The sequence below is a fragment of the Natator depressus genome, chromosome 15 (assembly GCF_965152275.1).
Source record: "Natator depressus isolate rNatDep1 chromosome 15, rNatDep2.hap1, whole genome shotgun sequence".
Classification (NCBI taxonomy): Eukaryota; Metazoa; Chordata; order Testudines; family Cheloniidae; genus Natator; species Natator depressus.
Genome location: NC_134248.1, coordinates 1,998,781 through 2,022,321, shown reverse-complemented (window position 1 = coordinate 2,022,321; position 23,541 = coordinate 1,998,781). Strand labels below are relative to the sequence as shown.

Here is a 23,541-nt window from a genome sequence, read left to right as displayed (position 1 = left end):
AGGGTAGGCCCTGATGATTACGTACAGTTACGTTTAGAGAGCCGTCGTTTAACTAACCCTTTGTTTTCAGTCAGAAGAACTAGGGATGAGCTGTCCGCTGAGGATTTCTTGAACCAGACCTCAAAGCTGCTTCAGAGCAATAGAGAATTGCATTTCGATGGGACGTTGCGCCTTGTTGTGACAGTTGTAAAAAATAGGGGTGGGGGCGCTCGAAGAGTTTTAAATTCTATCCTTAGTAGTCAGATTATTCATAAAAAGAGACAATGTTTAGTAGACCTGACTTACACCGGTACCAATCTATGTTTTGCGGGAGGGCTCTTGGCTGTCATGGCCGGTCATAAACCTACAGATGCAGAATTGTTAGCAGAGGCGAGAAAGTTGCACGAGAAACTGGGGTGGTCAGATCAAAAAAAGGTTCTGCTCAGTGACGTAGCAAAGTTTGAGCAGCATTTAGGAGTTAACATACAGGTGGTGCTGTATGCGGTGAAAGGTGGCTGGGGTTTTTTTAAAACGGGGGGCCCCGTGTACCCTAAGACTTATTTCATCCTGTTGCACAATGAACATTACTATGGGGTTCTGGATGTGAAAAAGTTGTTCGGAGCAAAAAATTACTGTGAGTTTTGCCACATGGTGTACAGTCACGACCATTCTTGCAGGTATCGTTGCCGTCTCTGCTTGAGCGCAACATGCTCTGACAACATGGGTGTGCAGCTGAGGTGTCCTAGCTGTAAACTGTATTGTCGGTCCAAAGAGTGTTTAGACAGACATGTCAACTGTGCGTCAAAAAACCAAGTTGAATGCCTGTCTAAAACTTTGTGCGGTAAGTGTCAGGCATACGTGGACAAGCAGCACAGGTGTAAAGGGAGGCGCTGTAAGCAGTGTCAGGGTTTGATCGTTGGAGATGTAGACATTCACCTCTGTTTTATGGACAGCCTTAGAAAGCCCGAATCATCAGAAAAGTATATTTTTTATGATTTTGAATGCATGCAGGAGACTGGGTTGCACACTCCCAATTATATTTTTGCAATGTCCCTAAAGCCGGAAAAATCCTGGGAATTTAAGGGTGACGAATGTCTTTCTATGTTTGTTAAGACCTTTATTGGCAAAGAGTTCCGGGACTACACGTTCCTAGCACACAATTCCAAAGGTTATGATGCGTATTTCTGCGTTAGACAGTTACTGAAGGAAAAGATGTGCATAGAACTGATCACTCAGGGCAGTAAACTAATGTGTGTGGAAGTTAAGGCCCTTGGCATTCGTTTTATAGACTCTTTAAACTTCTTGCCCATGAAGCTTAGCAAGCTCCCACAGGCGATGGGGTTTGAAGGTTGCAAAGGGTATTTTCCACATTTTTTTAACACTTTAGAAAATCAAAATTATGTGGGGCCTATGCCCGGTGTGGAGCACTACGGTGTAGAAAGCATGATGCCCAGGGAAAAAGCAGAGTTTCTCGACTGGTATCAAGACCACAGCTCTGAGACTTTTGACCTGCAGAAAGAGCTTGCGTATTACTGCCAGCAGGATGTAAAAATTTTGAGACAGGCTTGTATCCTATACAGAAAAGAAATTATGAATATGACGGAGAAGGTCGATCTAGTAGAGAGAGAACCCGGTAAATTCACTGAGATAAAACTGTGTATAGATCCGTTCCGGTACATAACGCTGGCATCCGTCTGCATGGCTATGTACAGGTTTATGTTTTTGGAGCCTAACACGGTAGCTCTTCTCCCTCCAGACAACTATCACAGACAGAAAAAGAGATATTCGACCCCATCTATCCAGTGGCTGTTGTATATCTCTCAAAAAGAACATATACAAATACGGCACGCTTTACAGGGTGGGGAACTACAGGTAGGCCCCTACTTTTTAGACGGTTATGCCAATATTGACGGGGTACACATAGCCTTTGAGTTTAATGGGTGTTTTTTTCATGGCTGTGTCGCCTGTCATTGTGAAAAAGCACAAAATCCTATGACGGGGACAACTTTTGGGTTTCTTTATTACAAGACGCAGCTCAAGACCGACTATCTAAAACGGCTTGGTTTTGTAGTGAGGACTCTTTGGGAGCACGAGTGGGTGGTGATGAAAGAAACAGACAGGGAGCTTGCGAGCTTTTTAAACCGAGCCCAGTTACCCCAGCCTCTCATGCCTAGGGATGCTCTTTTTGGGGGGAGGACGAACGCCATCCGTCTATATTATAAACCTAAGCCCGGGGAAGAAATCCACTATTATGATTTTACCAGCTTGTACCCTTTTGTAAACAAAACCAAAGACTACCCTATTGGGCACCCCGATATAGTTTATGACAAATTTGGACCCCTTGCAAATTATTTTGGAATTGCAAAAGTTAAAGTGTACCCCCCACGAGGCCTCTTTTTCCCATTGTTACCTGTCAGAGTGGGCGGCAAGCTTATGTTCCCGCTATGCCGAACCTGCGCGGAAACCGTGCAGCGGGAGACGTGCACCCACACTGACGAGGAGAGGGCCATCCTGGGGACTTGGTGCACTGTGGAATTGAATGCAGCCATAGCGAAGGGGTACGTGGTGGCTAAAATCTATGAAATCTGGCATTTTAGTATAAGGGCCCTACCATCAATCAAACCCTGACCCCGCCCCTTGACCCCTTAGCCCCGCCCCCTTGACCCCTCAGCCCCGCCCCTTGACCTCTTAGCCCCACCCACCGGAAGTCCCGCCCCATGGGTTATTACTTCCGGGGTCAAGGCTGCCACATGACCGGAAGCAAGGTGTGTCATGTGACACCCACCCCACCCCTTGACCCCTTTAACCCCACCCCTTGACCTCTGCCCCACCCCACCCCACCGGAAGTCCTGCCCCATGGGGTATTACTTCCAGGGTCAAGGCTGCCACGTGACCGGAAGCAAGGTATGTCATGTGAACCCTCTAACAACTCCTCCCACTGCCCTCTACCAATCGAAAAGGCGACCACGTGAGACTATCTAAAACCAAAGGAGCTTTTGAAAAGGGGCAACAACCGGTTTTATTTTAAAATCAGCCTTGACCCTGGAAGTAATACCCCATGGGGCAGGACTTCCGGTGGGGTGGGGTGGGGGGGCAGAGGTCAAGGGGTGGGGTTAAAGGGGTCAAGGGGTGGGGTGGGTGTCACATGACACACCTTGCTTCCGGTCATGTGGCAGCCTTGACCCCGGAAGTAATAACCCATGGGGCGGGACTTCCGGTGGGTGGGGCTAAGAGGTCAAGGGGCGGGGCTGAGGGGTCAAGGGGGCGGGGCTGAGGGGTCAAGGGGCGGGGTCAGGGTTTGATTGATGGTAGGGCCCTTATACTACTGATATTCTATGATTCTATGATTAGTGTACTGATCACTTGAAATATTTCAAGTCCCCAAGTTGTATCCTGAGACGACAGTTGTGACTAAATATTGCTACCATCTGACAACTGTTTTCTGGCTCTGTGCCATGAGTCTAGTCCCCACTCAGTCCATACCAAAAACAACACCATCACAACTGAATTAATTGAGCTTCTTGCTCACAGTCTCTACAGGCTGGCCAAGGACAGAATGGAGATTGGTCCAAGAGGGGATTCCCTGCAGGGCAAGTCTGGGGCCCTGTCACAAAGGTGCTGCCCAGCATACCCCCTCATGGCCAGAAGTGTTATTGTAGCATCTCTGCCCCATTTCCCCAGGATCTTCTCTGACCTTCTCTGGTCATCACAGTGCCTTGACCCTCTAGCCCGGCCTCCTTTCAGAGTCCCACCCTTCTGAGGCCTCAGAGTCCACTTAAAGTCTGATGTAAAATAGCAACAGAACCAAGTCTTCAGCCCAGCCAGACTCTGGTGGTGGCCCCTTCCTTGCAGGCCCACCCCAGTTGCTATAAAGTGTCCTAATGCCAGCCCCATCCATTGGTATCCATCTCACTGCCCAAGACCTCACGCAGTCTGAAGTGCCTGGTCAGTACCCATACCTAGCCAGGCTCCTTGCCACCCTAAAGCAGCTCGTGGCCTGGCCAGGACAGCCTCCAATTTCTGGGTTTCCCCCTTTTAAACTCCCTTCTCAAGCTTCCCAGACAAGCCAGGTGTAGCAGAGCATGATGCATTAGCCTCAAGCCACTGGTTAACCCCTTCCAGACCCAGGTGGGGTTTGTACACCCCATCAGAGGCCAATTGCCTATCCTTGTGACACTGAGCCACTATATGCAAGGGAAAAGCAACAGTGAATATTGTGTTGTACCTAGCCCCTCCCACAGTTTGATGTGGGGGTTTATGGGGATAGAGTCTGTCCAGACCTCACCTCTTCCATGGCTTCCCCTGGATCACACCACACAGACCCCACACCACACCCAATCCAGACCAACCCCTGGCTCCATTTCCTGCACTGTGCTGGGTCTGGTCCCTTTCTTCTGGAGTAAGATGAACCACGGCTGCTCATTGTACTTTCCCTCTGGGGCTTGCCCTGATGAGATTGATGGAGTCTCCACCTACTGGAAATTCACGTACACCTGGTAATAATGTTTCTGGGTCTGATCCCTCCACTGTCCCCTGTCACAGCTCATCCCACTCAGTAACTAGAGCTGAGGCAGCAGAAATCCCAGGGCTGCCTCACATAAATTACAGTTGCGATCACAGGCTTTCCTCTCCCTTCCTACCCCACCAGGGCTCCGTGGGAGGCCAGCAGAGCTGGCCATCTCCAGATGACTTCCCCCTTGCAGCCCCAGTTCCTGAGATCTGGCAGTGCTTCCTCCCAAGAGCAGGTGGAGGTCTGGTCAATGGATCTGACAGCAGCTCTGCATCTCTCTCTTTGGGACCCTATCTCAGGCTCTCTGTCAAGGTCACACCTTTCACTTGGCAGGACACAGTAGCCCAGCTTCCTAGCCTCACAATGGCTGAGGCAGCCAAATGACAGGGAATGCAGCCTCTCAACGTGCTGTGTGTTTCAGCACCATCACTTGCAAACTGGAGCAGAAAAGCACTGGAGGATACGCTGTTAGGTGCTATGCCAGAGCCCGATTCTCCCCCCACAGGACACCAGTAACTGCCATTGCCTTCTCTCTTGCTGTGGGGAGGGGGCGGGCGGGGAGATGAACTAGAGAGAATCCAAAAGGTATTTTCCAGCTGTAATTTCTGTGGGCCTGATCCTGCACTCCTTATTCATGCAAAATGTCCATTGCGGTCAGTGAGAGGTTGGCATGAGTAAGGACTACAGGATCAGGCCCTGTGGTTTGTGATCTCAGGGACCATCCTCTTCTCTTTGACGAAGCCCCTTGCCATGCTGTTCTAGGCCTGCAGTCATCACGGCTGGTCATTCAGGCCTAGATCCACAGAGGGACTTTGGCATTGCAATCCCTAGCTTTTAGGTGTCCTGCTGCCCCATGGAATCCGCAGCTCCAAGATGGGCACCCCAGCTCCCCATTGAGGGGTGGGGGAATAATACAAAAATCCTCCTCTGGCCACCCACCCTGTCTTGTGTGTGTGATACTCCTGCTCAGGGCACATCTCCCGGCTCAATCAGGCCCCACAGGCAAGCTAGGCAGGGGAACGCCTGGTTTGGAAATGCACCAAGGCTCAGGTGTGAGCTGAGGGGCCAAGCTGCTCGAAAGTAGCAGAAACGTAGGCACCTGCAGAGCAAGCCAGCAGCTGACTGGGGATTTTGAGGGTCTCACTGGCACCCAGTGTTGGAATGGGGATCTAGCCCTCGGCAACCAAGCCTCAGCCACATGCACGCAGGGAGCGAACCTCTCCCAGGGGCTGCTTAGAGCTCACCTCTCATCCCAACAGAGCTAATTCCATTTGGAAAGATCATCTGGAGAGGAAATCAAATCGCTCCCTCCTAATGCCTTGCAAATAAGATCATCTGCTGGGCTATTTCCCAGCGCCACCCCCACTCTCAGCCTGGCCAAAGACTAGTGTAGTTCCAGAAAGAATGCCCTTCATGCACCCCATGCTCCAGAGGCGGGCTGGGCCATCTCTCCTCTGAGTTCACTCACTCCCACTGCCCAAGTGGGACTGGATCAGACAAGACAAACTTTCTCTCTCCTTCCACCCCTCCAGGGCTACCCCAGCGGCCCCCTCTGCCCTCCATGTTTCCAGAAAAATCTCAGGCCCTGCAGCAAAGCATTCAGAGCTTATTGCAAAGGCTGCCAAGACCCCTGGCCAAACAGAGCTGGTGAGACTCATGTCCTGGGGCTAACCTCAGCTGAAGAGTGTTTTGCCTTTCACACAAGGGTCTCAAAGCATTTTACAGATGAGGAAATTGAAGCACAATAAGACTGAGCTACAGTCACACAGTGAGTCAGAGTGTGAAATAAAACCCAGCAGTTCTGACTGCTCTAACTGTTAGACCACACTCCCACCCAGAAATAGAACCCAGGAGTCCTGACCCCCAAGCTATTGCTCTAAGCCCTGGTTGACATGTCTCCCCAGTGTATTTCTTCTGTAAAACTGGGTTTCAATTTAATTCCAAACTGTTACAGGTGAAGGAGGTGCCATTTGCCCCTTACAACCTTCCGGCTACACCCCCACTCCCTCACCCTGATGTCACATTGAGCCCTCGTCTCGGGTCTCCTGATGGCTCCAGCCTGGCTGCCAAGGTACTTTGCTTTATTACAGCCAGCAGCATCCTCCAGCAGCTCCCAGTGATCGTGGCCGGGGTCAGGACACTCCTCAGCAGCTTCTCTCTAAGGCCTGACTCTCAGATGTGCTGAGCAAGTGCAGCGCCCGTCGGCTTCTGTTGGGGTTGTGGGTGCTCAGCACTTCTGCAGACCAAGCAGGGAAGGCCTCGGAGCCATGTCTAACCAGGCTGTTTCTGTGGCTTTAAGAAAACTGCGAGCTCATGTTCAGCTGGCCTGTGTTAAAACAGGAGCATCCCTGGGCTCTGGGGAGTGCAGAAGATGCTTTCAGTGCATTACAGTGAAAGGGCCAGCACTTCCTACCTTAATGCTACCGGCGAATGGGCACCCTGAGACTCTTGCAGTGACCAGGAGGTTTGGTGGGCATTCATGTCTTTTCAAGTCTAAGCTGACCAATGATGAAAGGCAGGGAGGAGAGAGGCTGGGGAAGTTGGCTCAGCTTATTGTAAAGGGTGTGGGATCCACCACATTCTCCCCATGAGATCTGGGTCTGTCACATAGGGAGATTCCTAGGGCAGACCAGTGTCACCATCTTCTGCCACAGGGGATCTGAGCTTAAGCCTCGACTCCACAAGGCCCAGGGGTTGGGAGCCTGGTGGGGGCAGGGAAAATGCCACCTTATTCTCAAGCCAACCACTTTTTGAGATAATGCTCAGAGAGACATGGACAGGCGGGGGAGGAGGGGTGCGCTGCTTTGACAAGGAGAGGGGCAATCAGGGCAGGGGCTACCAGAACATGGCCTCCAACAACATCGGCAAAAGGACACCAGGAGATTGAGGAGCTGCTTGGTTTGTTTCACTGCAGAGCACTGGCAGAGGTGTGTGGGTGTAGGGAGTGGAGGTTAGGGAAGAGGATGGCTGCTAGGTCCTGCTTGCACAGTGCATCGAAACCCTGGAGCCTCATGGTGCTCTGAATGCATATGAGCAATGTTCATCAACTTCAACAGCAGCAGGCCTCGATGCTGAGTTGGCATAACCAGGCCTCTAGCTAGCAGGGACTTGTCCATCTGTTTCGCTTCTGACAGTCAGCCTCACCTCAGTCCCTGGAAAAATCATGGAGCAGGTCCTCAAGAAATCAATTCTGAAGCACTGAGAGGAGAGGAAAGTGATCAGGAACAGTCAGCATGGATTCACCAAGGGCAAGTCATGCCTGACTAATCTAATTGCCTTCTATGACGAGATAACTGGCTCTGTGGATGAAGGGAAAGCAGTGGACGTGTTGTTCCTTGACTTTAGCAAAGCTTTTGACATGGTCTCCCACAGTATTCTTGCCAGGAAGTTAAAGAAGTATGGGCTGGATGAATGGACTATAAGGTGGATAGAAAGCTGGCTAGATTGTCGGGCTCAACGGGTAGTGATCAATGGCTCCATGTCTAGTTGGCAGCCGGAGCCGGAGTGGAGTATCAAGTGGAGTGCCCCAGGGGTTGGTCCTGGGGCCGGTTTTGTTCAATATCTTCATAAATGATCTAGAGGATGGTGTGGATTGCACCCTCAGTGAGTTTGCAGATGACACTAAACTGGGAGGAGTGGTAGATACGCTGGAGGGTAGGGATAGGATACAGAGGGACCTAGACAAATTGGAGGATTGGGCCAAAAGAAATCTGATGAGGTTCAACAAGGACAAGTGCAGAGTCCTGCACTTAGGACGGAAGAATCCCATGCACCGCTACAGACTAGGGACCAAACGGCTCGGCAGCAGTTGTGCAGAAAAGGACCTAAGGGTTACAGTGGACGAGAAGCTGGATATGAGTCAACAGTGTGCCCTTGTTGCCAAGAAGGCCAATGGCATTTTGGGATGTATAAGTAGGGGCATTGCCAGCAGATCGAGGGACGTGATCATTCCCCTCTATTCGACATTGGTGAGGCCTCATCTGGAGTACTGTGTCCAGTTTTGGGCCCCACGCTACAAGAAGGATGTGGATAAATTGGAAAGAGTCCAGCGAAGGGCAACAAAAATGATTAGGGGACTGGAACACATGACTTATGAGGAGAGGCTGAGGGAACTGGGGATGTTTAGTCTTCAGAAGAGAAGAATGAGGTGGGATTTGATAGCTGCTTTCAACTACTTGAAGGGGGTTCCAAAGAGGATGGCTCTAGACTGTTCTCAGTGGTAGCAGATGACAGAACAAGGAGTAATGGTCTCAAGTTGCAGTGGGGGAGATTTAGGTTGGATATTAGGAAAAACTTTTTCACTATGAGGGTGGTGAAACACTGGAATGGGTTCCCTAGGGAGGTGGTGGAATCTCCTTCCCTAGAAGTTTTTAAGGTCAGGCTTGACAAAGCCCTGTCTGGGATGATTTAGTCGGGGATCGGTCCTGCTTTGAGCAGGGGGTTGGACTAGATGACCTCCTGAAGTCCCTTCCAACCCTGATATTCTATGATTCTTTGATATTCTATGATTCAAAGGTAGCTTGGCTTTAGAATCATAGAAGCATAGGGTTGGAAGAGACCTCAGGAGGTCATCTAGTCCAACCCCCTGCTCAAAGCAGGACCAACACCAACTAAATCATCCCAGACAGGGCTTTGTCAAGCCAGGCCTTAAAAATCTCTAAGAATGAAGATGCCACCACCTCCCTAGGTAACCCACCACCTCCCTAGGTAACCCACTCTAGTGCTTCATCACCCTCCTAGTGAAATAGTGTTTCCTAATATCCAACCTAGACCTCCCCCACTGCAATTTGAGACCATTCCTCCTTGTTCTGTCATCTGCTACCACTGAGAACAGCTGAGCTCCATCCTCTTTGGACCCCACCTTCAGGTAGTTGAAGGCTGCTATCAAATCCCCCCTCACTCTTCTCTTCTGCAGACTAAATAACCCCAGTTCTCTCAGCCTCTCCTCATAAGTCATGTGCTCCAGCCCCCTAATCCTTTTTGCTGCCCTCTGCTGGACTCTCTCCAATTTGTACACATCCCTTCTGTAGTGGGGGGACCAAAACTGGATGCAAAACTCCAGGTGTGGCCTCAGCAGCGCCGAATAGAGGGGAATAATCACTTGCCTCAATCTGCTGGCAATGCTCCTACTAATACGGCCCATTATGCCGTTAGCCTTCTTGGCAACAAGGGCACGTGGCGGACTCATATCCAGCTTCTCGTCCACTGTAATCCCAAGGTCCTTTTTTTTGCAGAACTGCTGCTTAGCCAGTTGGTCCCCAGCATGTAGCCGTGCATGGGTGTCTTCCTTCCTAAGTGCAGGACTCTGCACTTGTCCTTGTTGAACCTCATCAGATTTATTTTGGCCCAATCCTCCAATTTGTTTAGGTCACTCTAGACCCTATCCCTACCCTCCAGCGTATCTACCTCTCCCCCCAGCTTAGTGTCATCTGCAAACTTGCTGAGGGTGCAATTAATCCCATCATCCAGATCATTAATAAAGATGTTGAACAAAACCGGTCCCAGAACCGACCCCTGGAGCACTCTGCTTGATATCAGCTGCCAAATAGACATCAAACCGTTGATTGCTACCCATTGAGCCCGATGATCTAGCCAGCTTTCTATCCACCTTATAGTCCATTCATCCAATCCATACTTCTGTAACTTGCTGGCAAGGATACTATTGGAGAGAGTTTCAAAAGCTTTGCTAAAGTCAAGATATATCACATCCACCGTTTTCCCCGCATCCACAGAGCCAGTTATCTCGTCATAGAAGGCAATCAGGTTGGTCAGGCATGACTTGCCCTTGGTGAATCCATGCTGACTGTTCCTGATCACCTTCCTCTCCTCCAAGCGCTTCAGAATGGGTTCCTTGAGGACCTTTGCTGTAGTGCAAGCTCAAGGAGGCAAGTGAGCCCTGCTGGCTCGTTGCACGTAGTTAACCTATAAAACCCTTGTCACATGTTGTTTGCAGAGCACTTCACTAAAGTATGGATGATTCTTACTTCACAGATGAGGAAAATGAGGCACAGGAAGAGGGAGTGACACAAGTAAGATCAAAGTGTGAGTTAATGGCAGAAGCAGGAATAGAAGCCAGGTCCCCTGACTCCCAGGCCATCATGTGGCCTCCTTGCTCTGTTAAGAGCCAGTTGTGGCTAGAAAAGGGACAATCAACCCCCAGTGAAGTTACTGTCTTCTAGCCTGTCACTTGGAAGCAGTCCTTTGATGATGGCATGTCTACCTGGACTGCTGCAGCAGTTCAGCATCAAATGGTGATGTGAGCGGGGGTCACTCCTGCTCTGAGCTACTGGTTGCTGGGGGAAAAGATGCTTGACTCTTGGGGAGAAGAGGAAGAAAACGAGGTTGCCCATGAGAGCAGCAAGATCCCTTCATGCTGTGATTTCCTCAGCTCTCATCAATGAAGCAGGTTCTAGCCAGGTGAGTAGTTTGAGAGGAGACCTCTTGGAACCCTGGCTGTGAGGGAAGTTGTACTTTGGGATTTGATGCTCTTCTTTCTGTATCAGTAATAAACCAGTGTCCCAGACATGTGAGAGAGAAAACCAAGCGCCTGCCCATTTGTGATCTGCAAATAGTCCAGGGCCCTTTTTGCAAGAGTCTGGGTGCTAACTCCAGCATCCTGGCCAAGTAATTTCATTCTGCCTCCCTCTTGTGGCTTCGCTCGGGCATTACATTCGTTTGCGGTGTATGTTGAATGGGTTATTAAATTGCTGTCTCACTTGCCAAGGAGCTGCAGGTCAGTGTTGGAGAAGGCAGAGTGCCTTTAAAAGTGGTGGGCAAACTCCTTTTGACTAGGAAATGTCAAATTGGCAACACCATACCAGCAATGGAGTTGCTAGGTAAATATAAAATTCCTAGGGCAAATTCTCCTGCAGCACCATTGAAATCAAATGTGTTTGCTCCTTGCCTCTGACAATCAGGCCACTTATTTAGCCACCTACATTAGATTGGAGCACCTAACTTTAGCAATCCAGGTTTGAAAATGTTGGCTTCAACCTTTCTGTGCCTCAGTTCCTTCATCTGTGAAATGAGGCTAATATGGAAGAGTAAAGCAAGTTCAGCTCAGCTACATCTGGATAGTGGAAGGGTGAATTAGTGTTTGTTAGGTCACTGAAAAACAAACAGCTGAGCAATGCAGGGGTCTGAAGGGCTCAGAGAGGTGGTAAAGGAAGATTGGCACTTGTAGGCCCCTAGTCCAAGTGGGTAGAGATTGAAAGACTCCATCATCCGATGGAAATGAGCTGTAGACAATGTCCCCTGTTGCTGGCTATCTTGGCAGCAAGGCCTGGTTCTGGCAGCTGAGATCCACTCTTTTCCCCCGTGGGCCAGGGTTGAGGCACATTTGTGACTAGCAGGGGTATACGTGTTCCATAGACAGAGGTCTCCCCCCCATGTCAAACCAGCTCAGCAGTGACATTCTTAGAAGTAAAATCCCACTCCCAGCTCCCCTCTTACTTAAAGAAAGTCCCTCCGCATGCAGCACAAGGGAAAGGAACCAACCCCCCCTCCGCCCCCCAAGCTCACCCTCAATTGCTTTCCTCAGGGCTCCTCCTCTCCCAGTGTGCCAATGATGTTGCCCTGGGGACTCGCCTGTGGTCACAGCCTGGCTGTGAGAGCTCACAAGCATCATGCAAGAGTCCCCCCACCCAAGCAGTGAGCTCTCCCTCCTAGCATGGAAACAAGACTGGAGGGATCCAGCCACAGCCCTTCAACCCCCCCAGTTTCAGCACAGGCTGAAAGAGGGATGTTGTCTGTATGTGTAGCCTGGTGCTGCGGACGGGCTGGGTGGATGGGTTAGAAATGCAGACAGAGATGGAGTGTAAGGCGATAGATGGCTCTGGGTGCCCACCCAGGGGCTTCGCCCTCCCAAACTCTCCTGAGGAGGCTGCCCCTCCCCCAGAAGAGGGCATGCCGGCTGGCACACACCTGCACAGACAGGCCCGGGAGCACCTGTGAAACGGGAGAGAAATAACCCGTTTCAGGCCATGCCTGTGTCATTCTCGAGACCTGGCGCGTCCTCTGAGCGTCTTTCTGCTGTTTCTGCAGCAGCCCCTCCTTCCCCCGGCGGGGCCGGGCTGCGGCAGCTCCAGGTGGCTCATGGGTGATTCGAGTTTGCAAGTCATCAGCCTGCGCGGTTCCCTTGCCTAGAGGGAAACGGGCCCCTCGCAGCAGGGATGGCCCCTGCTGGCCTTCAGGAAAGTGACTCGCCTGTCCCCACTCTCTCCCCGCAAGGCTCTAGCTCGGTGGGGCTGCCGGGTTTCTTTCAAGCGTTTGCCGGTGAGGTGGAGGCCGGAGCTTAGCTGGCTAGCGAGCCAGCCACAGAGAAGAGCGCGGGACTGGGAAGAGCTCCCAGCACAGCTTCAGCTCCCTGCCCCTGCTGGGGATGGGAAATTGACCAGCCTCTCCTCTAGCCAACCGCAGCAAAACCCAGCGGGGTGACTCCCCGCAGCGCGCCGGGGAGGGAGCGGCCGAGCCGGGTGACCTGCCGCCCTCCCATCACCTGGTCCCTTCGAGCTGTCGCCTCTCCAAGTCCCCGCCCTGCCCCGCTCACCCCAGCGCAAAGGGAATCTGGTTGGCGGCGGGGTCAGGAGCGGGGCCGTGTTCTTGGGGGGTTGCCCGCTTCATCTCGCCAGCGAGGAAAGGGAGGTGTGCGGGGGGGGTCTTTCTAACTCCTGATCTTCTCTTCTCCTGGGGTTCGCCTGCTCCTTTGGGGGCACGGTGGGGAATCCCCCTGGTGGGAAGGGGTCAGGGGATCTTCTAATTCCTGATCCTTTCGGGGCTCTCGCCTTCCTCCCCCCCCCCATACACCTGGCACTTAGCTCCTGCCTTTGCGCCCGCCCCCCCCCCCCGCACTGAACGGGCGGCGCAGCCGGCGAGGGGGGGCGAGGGAGGAGGAGAGGCCCCCTCCCTTCCCGGCTCGGTGTCTGTAAGGAGGCTCCGTGCGCCGGGAGCCCTATATAAGCGGCAGCTCCCCTCGCCTGCCGCAGTGCCCCGGCCCGCCTCGCCCGCACCATGCTGAGCTACAGCGTGGACGCGCTCTTCGGGGCCAGCTCGCTCCGCAAGGAGAGCGCCCGCAGCGGCGCCCGCTCGCTGGCCTCCAGCGGCTTCCACTCGCAGTCGTGGTCCCGCGGCTCCACCGCCGCCTCCCCGCTCCGGCGAGGCGCGGGCGGCTACAGCCAGCTGGGCTCGTCGGCCGAGAGCCTGGAGTCGCTGAACGGCGAGCTGCGCGCCCGCTCGGAGAAGGAGCTGCTGCAGGCGCTCAACGAGCGCTTCGCCGGCTACATCGACAAGGTGCGGCAGCTGGAGGGGCGCAACCGGCAGCTGGAGGGCGAGGCGGCGGCGCTGCGGCAGCAGCAGGCCGGGCGCTCGGCGCTGGGCGAGCTCTGCGAGCGGGAGATCGGCGAGATGCGGGGCGCCGTGGTGCGGCTGGGCAGCGAGAAGGGGCAGCTGCAGCTGGAGCTGGAGCGGCTGGAGGAGGACATCCAGCACCTCCGGCAGCGGCTGGACGAAGAGGCCCGGCAGCGGGAGGAGGCCGAGGCGGCCGCCCGCGCCCTGGGCCGCTACACGGAGGAGTCGAGCCTGGCTAAGGGCGAGCTGGAGAAGAAGGCGCAGGCGCTGCAGGACGAGGCGCTCTTCCTCCGCCGCGTCCACGAGGAGGAGGTGAGCGACCTGCTGCTGCAGATCCAGGGCAGCCAGGCCTCGCTCGAGCTCCGCGACGCCGCCAAGCCCGACGTCACCTCGGCCCTCAAGGAGATCCGAGCCCAGCTGGAGGGGCACGCGGTGCAGAACACGCTGCAGTCCGAGGAGTGGTTCCGCGGTGAGCGCCCGGGAGGGGCTCGCCCCCGTGCAGGGGGCTGGGGAGACCCATGGCGGGGCGGGGCGGGGGTCACGGTATCGGAGGAGGGGGCTGGGGAGACCCATGGCGGGGCGGGGCGGGGGTCACGGTATCGGAGGAAAGGGCTGGGGAGACCCATGGCGGGGCGGGGCGGGGGTCACGGTATCGGAGGAGGAGGCTGGGGAGACCCCTTGGCGCTGCGGGGCGGGGGTCACGGTACCTCCAGCCCCCATAGCTCTCCAGGAAGGAGGAATGTGGGGCGCAGGCACCCCCTTTGCACCACCTGGAGGGGAGAGGGAGGGGGATTTGGGGCCAGGCAGCTAGTGGGGAGCGGCATCCCCATTGCTCTGGAGGGATGGGGCGTTGGGGAACTCGCCCCGATAGTTCGCAGGAGGCTGGGGCGCCCCACTCCCTGCAGCAGGGCGGGGGTGGCGGGTGTCGGCCCGGAGGGATGTGCACGAGGTGGGAGCAGCGGGCGTCGCAGTCTGGGCTGAGTCAGGACTGTTCCGCCGCAAGCTCAGCCCAGGGCCAGAGCCGCCCGGCACTCCCTGGCCTGCCAAGCACTCCCGGGGGGTGCTGCAGGGGGCGGAGGCTCCTGGGGGTCAGGCCAGAACAACTCCTACAAGGTGAGTCAAGCCCCGTAAGGCATAACCCAGCAAGGCACCCCCCGCCTCGGGAAGGGCTGGGCTGGAGCTGCGCAATCGGCCTCCTCGCACTGGCCATGCGGACCCGGGACGCTACCGCTGCTCTCCTGCCCCCGGATTAACCGCCACAGAGCAGCCCCGGGCGCCCGCCTGGTTCCCAGCGCTCCCAACGCCCAGGTTAGCTCTGCGCTGGGGAGAGGGGTTAGCGCGCCCGTGTCGCTCCCCGGGCGGAGCGCTTCTCCGGGGGGCAAGGCAGGAACCGGCCCCTGGGGACCAGCGGCGGCGGGCGGGGTTCCAAGGCTCCTGTACGCCCTGTGTCAGGGCGCGCTGCTGGGGGCCGGGGGAGGCATCAGGGTGGCGTTGTGCCCTTGGGGGCTCCCAAAGCCAGTCCCTGGTTTGCTAGGTTGCGAGCTCCCTGCCCCCGGGGCTGCCTGCGTGGGGACGCGCCCCGCTGGTTGGACCCCCCCACCCCAGGGTCTGGGGTCGCCGGAGCTCTGCCGGCTGCGGAGCCGAGCTGCGCCTCTGGCCTTCCTGGAGGGAGCTGTCCCGTCCCCATTGCAAAGCGCCCCTGGGCGGGCACGGCGCGGGATCAGCACCCGGGACAGCGCCATCGCACTGCGGTGCGCCTGCCGGTGACGCCGGTGCCCCAGCCCGGGTGTGCGCCCGAGTCCCTGTCTGGGCTGCGGGAGACCAGACATCTTGGGGAGCCTTTGCCCCGCGGCTTCCCCGCCGCCATCCTCACAGCTCCGGCCGAGGCTGGTCGGGGCAGCCCGGACGCTGCCCACGGGCCGAGGAACGCAGCGCTGCCCGCCCCGGGAGAAGAGCAGCGGCAGGGCACCGGCGAGCAGCCGCTTCCCCCCTTGCAGTCCGGCTCCGCCCCCTGCCCGGGAACCCCTGCAGCCTGGCTGGGCTCGGTGCCAGCGCCCAGGAGCTAGCGGCAGACTGGCCCGACTCCCGGTGCCAACGCCCAGACTCTCCTGGCCCTTCTGCAGCCCTGGCACCACCTCGCCCTCTGGAGGGGATGGGAGCCGAGGCAGAAGGCGCTGCAGCCCCGGACCCGGGCTCCCGAGACGGGCCCTCCAGGCTCCGCCCGCAGTCAGTAATAATCACAGCCCTTAGCAGCTGCCTCGCACTGTGCAAACCCCGGCGAGGCCCAGGCGGGGCTTGGTTACCTACAGCCTGGTCCGGAGGGTGCGCAGGGCGTTACAGCCCCCGGGCCTGCAGTCTGAGCCGCCAAAGCCAGGCGAGGGGCGGTGGGCCCGAGCAGCCCAGCGCCAGCTGTCTGGCTGCCGGGATCCGCCCGCAGCAGCAGCCCCGCCCAAGGAAGGGGTTGCCCCAGGCCCCTTCACATCGGCCTGTCTGCTCCTGTAGTGCTCTCCCGATGGCCGAGCCCTGTTACCCTGGCTCCAGCCGGCTGCCAGGGCAGGACAGGAGCCTCGCTGTGCCCTCCCACCTCTGGGCATGGCCCTGTACCTGGGGAGCGGGGGTGTTCATGGGGGTGTGGGATTCTGCATTTTCCCGCTACCCCACTCTGGAGCCCCTGTATCACGATCATCTTCCCACCAGATGTGGGCTGGGTGCAGCTTCCTTCAGACCCCTGCCACTTCTGGATGCCAGGAGATTGCAACAGACTAACCTGACCTCCCCCAACCCTCTTACCCAGAGTAGGAGGAGCCTTCTGCAGCCCTCCTAGCCTTTGCCAGGCAGGAGTGCCGCGGAGCAAGGGTCTCAGACTCAGGTGCCCTGTCCTGGCTGCCCATCGCCCCACTATTCAGCCTGCTAGCTCACACTGGTGGGGTTGAAGCTGCCAGCCGGAGTGCAAACCCTTTACTTTCTGATGCTGTTGGGGGGGATTGAATCTGGGGAATCTGCTAGTACAGTGACAGCCCCACTCCATTACCAAGCTTCTTGGAGGGGCCTTGTAATGAAGAGGACCCACCAGCTGCCTGGAACTGCAGCAAACTGCCCTTGAAAGCGTGCTGTGTCATTGCAGCACGTCTCCTGGCCAGCCTGGGATTGCGTGTCAGCTGAGGGGGACGCGTGCTGGCTTTCCTCACCTGCTTTGCAAAACTGTGATGCTGGGTAAGATGGAAAAGTTTCCAAGAAGAATGTTAATCAGGCTACTCCAGTTCTGAGCTCTTCAGCCCTTTGAGTCCTCTCAGGAGGGTTCTCCATGGCCTTTTGGTTAATTTCAAGTACAATAGCCATTTAATGTGTGAAGGAGAAGGACTATAACTTGTGCTTTCAGGGAGATGGATTTTCTGATCAAACTGGTCTCTTCCATCTTCTGTGGCAGCTTGCTGAAGCAGTCAGCTTTGTGACAATGTTGCAAGAGAAAGGAGTGGATTGAATGTAAGGCTTACATTGGTAGGGTGACAGCCCTGGGCTGACCTGAGGGCTCCCCCCCACCCCGCTGTGTGCAGGGCTGGCCCAAGCCCTCCCTGCCTCCCGCTGGCATGGGGCCAGGCTGAGGTCCCCCTCCCCCTGGGGGCCCCCCCACCGCACCCCTGCATGTGGGGCTGCCCAAGCCCTCCCTGCCTCCAGCCCACGGGGGACCAGCCTGAGGTCTCCCTCCTCACTGGTGCCTGGGGCTGACCTGAGCCCCCCTGCTGCCTACCTGAGACCCCCCCCTTCCCTCTGCATGGGGGGGCTGGTCCTCTGAACCTGCCCCCTATGTGGGGGGCTGGTGGTCCAAGCCCCCCCCGCCACCTGCCCCTGCATGGAGCCACCCGAGGCCTCTCTCATCCCCCTGCATGTGGGGTGGGCTGGCTGGCATGAGCTGCTCCTCCTAGCCTTCCCTCCAGCACAGAGCTGGCATTGCCACTTGCCCCCCTGCATGATGATCAGTTGGAAAAAGCAAACCAGACAAATGCCCAGTTTTGTCAAAATGTTAGGACGGATGGAACAGGGCATAAAAAGAGACTGTCCTGGCCAAAATGGGGTGTATGGCCACCCGATGCACTGGAGAATTTCCTCCCATCATAGGTAAATGATCGCAGCAGATTGTTGTCTTCTGACAACCTTAGCTTCTCCTAGCCTTTCAGGGACGAGGATACAGCTCTTTGCAATTAAAAGAAGCAGTGCTGGGTATGTGAACAAATGCAGGGCTGCAGGAGGTTTTTGCAGGATACCTCCTCCCTCTGAGAACCTCCGCTGGGAGGGAGGTGGGACTGAATGGCTGGCACTCTGACACTACAGTGAAGGGTGCCGTAGAACAACATAGGATTTATCTAATGAAGGAAGAGAGTCTCTCTCTTCTTTCCTCTCTCCAGTTCTCTCTTTCCATCCACCACTGCAGTGAGGCTGGACAAGTTGTCAGAAGCTGCCAAGGTGAACACAGATGCAATCCGCTCTGCTCAGGAGGAGATTTCAGAATACCGCCGGCAGCTCCAGTCCAAGGTCACCGAATTTGAAGCCCTCAAGGGGACCAAGGAATCCTTAGAGAGGCAGAGAGCGGACATAGAAGACCGTCATCATGCTAATGTCTTGTCCTGTCAGGTAACGTACAGCAGAGGACATCACCCAGCTGCCAGTGTCCCATGCCAGACAAGGCCTGTATAACCCTCTTCCCAGAAATGCAGGGGGCGGGAAGTGGCATGGCAGCCTAGCTGTAGGAAGGTGGAATTACTTCCAGGCTTTGAGCAGAGTACACACGCACTGGGTAGAATCCAAGCCCACCCCGTTCCTGGGACTCGGCTTTGTTGGTACTTCAAACACCACCAAACTGTAAACTTCAGCCTAAGCTTTCTCCCCAGGCTTGGCTGTTTCTAGGGTTGTCCCTGCAGAACATCATCTGTTCCAATCTCTGCCTCAGAGAGACACTCCAGACCCTCTTAGGTTTTGACCAGTCTGAACTATCCCCACAGTGACTCATCAAACTATCCCTCTGCATCCCTATACAGGGTTTAAGCACCTGATGGTGGAATGGCTCAAGGGAGGAGCTCTGAATCACCAGCTGTGTTCTAGAATATGCCCTGCCAGTTCACTCACTAAGAATGAGAACAGGCTTGCTTTCGTGGCTTGGGGAATTTAGCACCATGCTGTGATCTACTAGGGACAGTTGCACCGCAAGTTATCACCAAAGGGGAACTGCTGCTCTTTGAGAGGTGGGGAGACTCAGTGGGATGGGACATGACTCCTGATGTTTTCCTTAGACTATCGCAAGCCAAATCCAATACAGCAGCTCCTCACCTCATGGGGGAGACGGGGTGGATAGTTCTTTCTAAGTTGTGGGGCCACACAGCAGCCGCAGAGGCCGAGACAGGAGAGAGGTAGGGGGTGGGAGGGGAGTAATTTGGGGCATGTAGGGCTGCCACAGGGAGAGGCACCTCTCCCCCAGAGCTGCTGCCTGTGGGGCGAGAGGGCTGGGGGGAGTCCTTTTTTCCTGCCACAAACCCCAAGCCCCTCATCCCTGGCCCCGCCCCAGAGCCTGCACCCCCAGCCAGAGCTCTCACCCCCTCACAACCCTCTGCCCTACCCTGAGCCCCCTCCCACACCCTGAATCCCTCATCCCCGGCCCCACCCCAGAGCCTTCATCCCCAGCCAGAGCCCTCACCCCCAACCTTCTGCCCCAGCCCTGAGCCCCCTCCCACACTTTGAACCCTTTGGCCCCACTCCTGCCACACATCACCTCCTTATTGGTGCACATAAGACAATGCATTCTGCATATGGATGTAAAAAATTAGAGGGAGCAGTCCCTGGCGAATCTGGAGATAACTTGGCCCTAGCAAAGAGGTGATGATCTGAGTGCAGAATGAGCCCAGTGAATTGCGCATCCACATGAAGCTAGCATTGCAGGATCTAAAGGCAGTGATAGATGAGCACTGGACGCCATGGTGTCCCAAGGTGCACAGTGGCAGCTCAGTCTCTGCTTTGCTTGTGGAAAGTGGAAATCTGGAACAGGGGCAGTGCAGCCTGGAACACAGCCCTAATTGTGTTTCTGCCGCAGGAAACCATCCAGCAGCTGGACAACGAGCTGAGGAACACCAAGTGGGAGATGGCAGCCCAGCTCCGCGAGTACCAGGACCTGCTGAATGTCAAGATGGCCTTGGATATAGAAATTGCTGCTTACAGGTACAGAGCCACAAGCAGGGGTAGAGGTGAGCTCATGGAGGCAGCTCTCAGCAAGTTCTTTAGAACTATCCAATGCTAAGCGTACAAAATAGACACCAGCACAGGGGACTTTTCACTAATCAGTATCATCACCCCCACTGCCTTCCTTTCAGAGTCCCTAAGTCATTTAACAGCCTCTCCTGGGCAGTTCTGCCAAGCCACCACCCTCATCTCGCTGAGCAGAGCGAGTATATATGATGTTTATCCGAGCTGGGAATTACACCTCCCAGCCGCAGTGCAGACAGAGACTTGGGTATGCAGATGGCCCTACCCAAGGGCAGGAGGGGAACCAATATCTTAAGCATCAAGCTGCTCCGGCCCCCAGGTTTTGCATGACTCCTTGGCTTATCCCCAGCTAAAGCATGCGCGTGGAGGCAAGGGGATGAAATCTTACAGCAGGCTTGTATGGACAGCAAGCTGATCTCCCCAGCCCCATTGGGGAAAATACTGTGAACAGCAAAATACACCCCCCTCCAAGGAGCCGGAAGGGTGAATGTCAAAGAGAAACCAGGACCCCAAGGGAGTCCTTAGGGCCTGATACAAAGCCCATTGTGCTTAACTGAAAGACTCCCATTGAGTTCAGTGGGCTTGGGTCAGACTCAAGTGTTCACAAAAGCAAAGTTAAGATTTACTAGTAACATTTTCAGAGCTGCAAAGTGGACTCTGACTTCCTTTCTCTGTCTCTCTCACAGAAAGCTGTTGGAAGGAGAGGAATGCCGCATCGGGTTTGGACTCGGACCTTTCCCCTTCCCTGAGACACCCCCTAAACCCCCCAGCATTTCCACCCACATAAAGGTGAAACGTGAGGAGAAAGTCAAAGTGGTGGAGAAGTCTGATAAGGAAACCGTGATTGTGGAGAAGCAGACAGAGGAAATCCAGGTGACTGAAGAGGTAACGGAGGAAGAGGAGGCCGAGAAGAAAGAGGAAGCTGAAGAGGAGGGTGAGGAAGAAGCTGAGGCAAAGGAGGAAGAGAAGGAAGAACCTGAGGAAGTAGCGGAAGGTGAAGAAGAAAAGGCCAAGTCCCCAGAAAAGGAGGAGGCAAAGTCTCCAAAGAAGGCCAGGTCCCCAATAAAGGAGGAAGCTAAATCCCCAGAAGCCAAGTCTCCAGAGAAGCCAGCATCCCCCACCAAGGAGGAAGCCAAGTCTCCAGAGAAGCCGGCATCCCCCACCAAGGAGGAAGCCAAGTCTCCAGAGAAGCCGGCATCCCCCACCAAGGAGGAAGCCAAGTCTCCAGAGAAGCCGGCATCCCCCACCAAGGAGGAAGCCAAGTCTCCAGAGAAGCCGGCATCCCCCACCAAGGAGGAAGCCAAGTCTCCAGAGAAGCCGGCATCCCCCACCAAGGAGGAAGCCAAGTCTCCAGAGAAGCCGGCATCTCCCACCAAAGAGGAAACCAAGTCTCCAGAGAAGCCGGCATCTCCCACCAAAGAGGAAGCCAAGTCCCCAGAAGCCAAGTCTCCAGAGAAGGCCAAGCCTCCTGTGAAGGGTGAGGCCAAGCCTCCAGAGAAAGAAACAACCCCCCAAAAGGAATTGATCAAATCACCCCAGAAAGAACCCAAGATGTCCATAAAAGAAGAGATGCCAAAAAAGAGAGAGGAGAAAGCCCCAGCCAAACCGGAAGTGGAGGAGAAGGAAGACAGCAAGAAAGAGGAGGGGCCAAAAAAGGAAATCCCAGCCAAGGAGACTCACAAACCTGAGCCTAAGGTAGAAGAGAAGAAAGAGGAGGAGAAGCCCAAAGAAGATGACAAGGAAAAAGCTGCCAAGCCGAAGCCCCCTGCCCCTGAGGAGAAGAAAAAGGAAGTTGTAAAGCCTGAAGAGAAAGAGGTGAAGGAGAAGGAGCCGGCCAAACCAGCACCAAAACCCAAAGAAGAGAAGATGGAGGAGAAAGCTGCTAAGCAGAAGCCTGAACCTAAACCTCAGGAAAAGGAAGCCAAGGCCAAGGAGCCCAGCAAACCAGCAGAGAAGGAGCCTGAGAAACAGAAGTCTGAAGAAAAGAAGGAAGAACCTAAAAAGGAGAAGGCTGAGCCCAAAATGGACCAAGAGGAGAAACCCAAAGCTGAAGCTAAACCCAAAGAAGAGTCAACGGCTGCCAAGACAGAATCCAGCAAAGACACCAAGGACACCCCCAAGGCAGAGACACCCAAAGATGCGCCAAAGGCTAGCAAGCCCAAGGCAGAGAAAGTGGAGAAGTCCTCCAGCACAGACCCAAAAGAGGGCAAACCCACAGAGAAAGCTGCTGCTGCCGACGACAAAGCCGAGAAGAGCGAGAAGTGAAGAGCAGAGGCTGGGACGTGCGAGGAGATGGACCACCAAAGAGAACTCGGAGGCTCTCCCTGCCAGGTGGTCAGTTATATTTTTGTTTTCACAAGAGGAGCCTTTACTTAGATGGTGGGTGCCCTCCCACCTCTGAGCTGGAGCTCACGTTAGCAATATGTTTATGTGAAAGAAATCAAAACCCAGTACCTGAGCCTCCACCAATGATGTTATGTTATGATAGCTTCAATAGCAGAATGTGATACATGCAGAATGCCACATTTAAACACTTGAATTATAAAAGAAACCTGCCCCTTTTCCAAATAAGTGCATTTATTTACTGTATGTGCAATAGATGGACAAATGCAATAAAGAATGTACACAGTTAGAGCTCTGTTATACCGCGGAGAAGTACAGTAAGGTAGGAAACTCAGAGTTGTAAATGCCTTTTCATTTTACAAAAGGAAATTATTGAAATCCTCCTTTGTACACTGCACCATCTGTGGTTGACTTAAAGGGAAGCAGGTTAGACACTAGTTGCAGAAACACACAAAGAAATAAGAAGTGCACTATACAAGTCCACTTTCAATTGCTTCTGTGCAATAAGAAATAAAATGCTTACAGACTAACTACTCTCTGTCTCCTATCTGCCAGTTCCTTCCATAGGAGAACAGGACCACAGTTCACCACTGTTGAAAGGCCACTGAGCAATGGAGGGCAGGGCTCTATGGGAATGTGTGGATTGGGAGGATTTGATACAAACAGCTGGAGTTCCCATTCAATCACCCTTAGACACTGGTCCTTGTGACAGGACTTGGGCCCAGGTGCTCAAAGGAATGTAGGCTCCTAACTTCCATTGGAATCAATGGGAATTGGGCACCCAACTACCTGGGAGAATCTAGGCCTTGGTCTCTAAAGAAGGAAGTTCTGCTGTTGAATTAACAGATGGGCTAGATCTAGTCCCTTCCACAGTGCAGTCCAGCGCTCTTAAGCATTCACCAGTAGCACTGGCAATGGTTCCATTGCTCTGCAATGCTCCGGCAAGCCCTCCTTTAGAGTGTGGGAAGCCCAACTTGCAAAGAACGTGGAGCGGGGAGAGGTAGGGGATTCAGTCTGTGCCCCAGGCCACTGGCACTGAAGGAGGTACCCCAGCAAGGAAGCCAGCTGTGTGAAGGGAGTGCCTGCAGGAGCCTACATGGCTCCACAAACCATGG

At 54.8% G+C, this 23,541-nt stretch overlaps 1 protein-coding gene across 1 annotated transcript; it reads left to right on the top strand.

Moving 5' to 3' along the window:
- Positions 1–13,475: 13,475 nt before the first annotated feature.
- Positions 13,476–22,906, top strand: NEFH (neurofilament heavy chain). Its single transcript, XM_074973231.1, has 4 exons — positions 13,476–14,303; positions 18,264–18,463; positions 19,914–20,038; positions 20,770–22,906. The coding sequence occupies exons 1-4, from the start codon at positions 13,499–13,501 to the stop codon at positions 22,346–22,348; spliced, it is 2,709 nt and encodes a 902-aa protein (XP_074829332.1). The 5' UTR covers positions 13,476–13,498; the 3' UTR covers positions 22,349–22,906.
- The last annotated feature ends 635 nt before the right edge of the window (positions 22,907–23,541 follow it).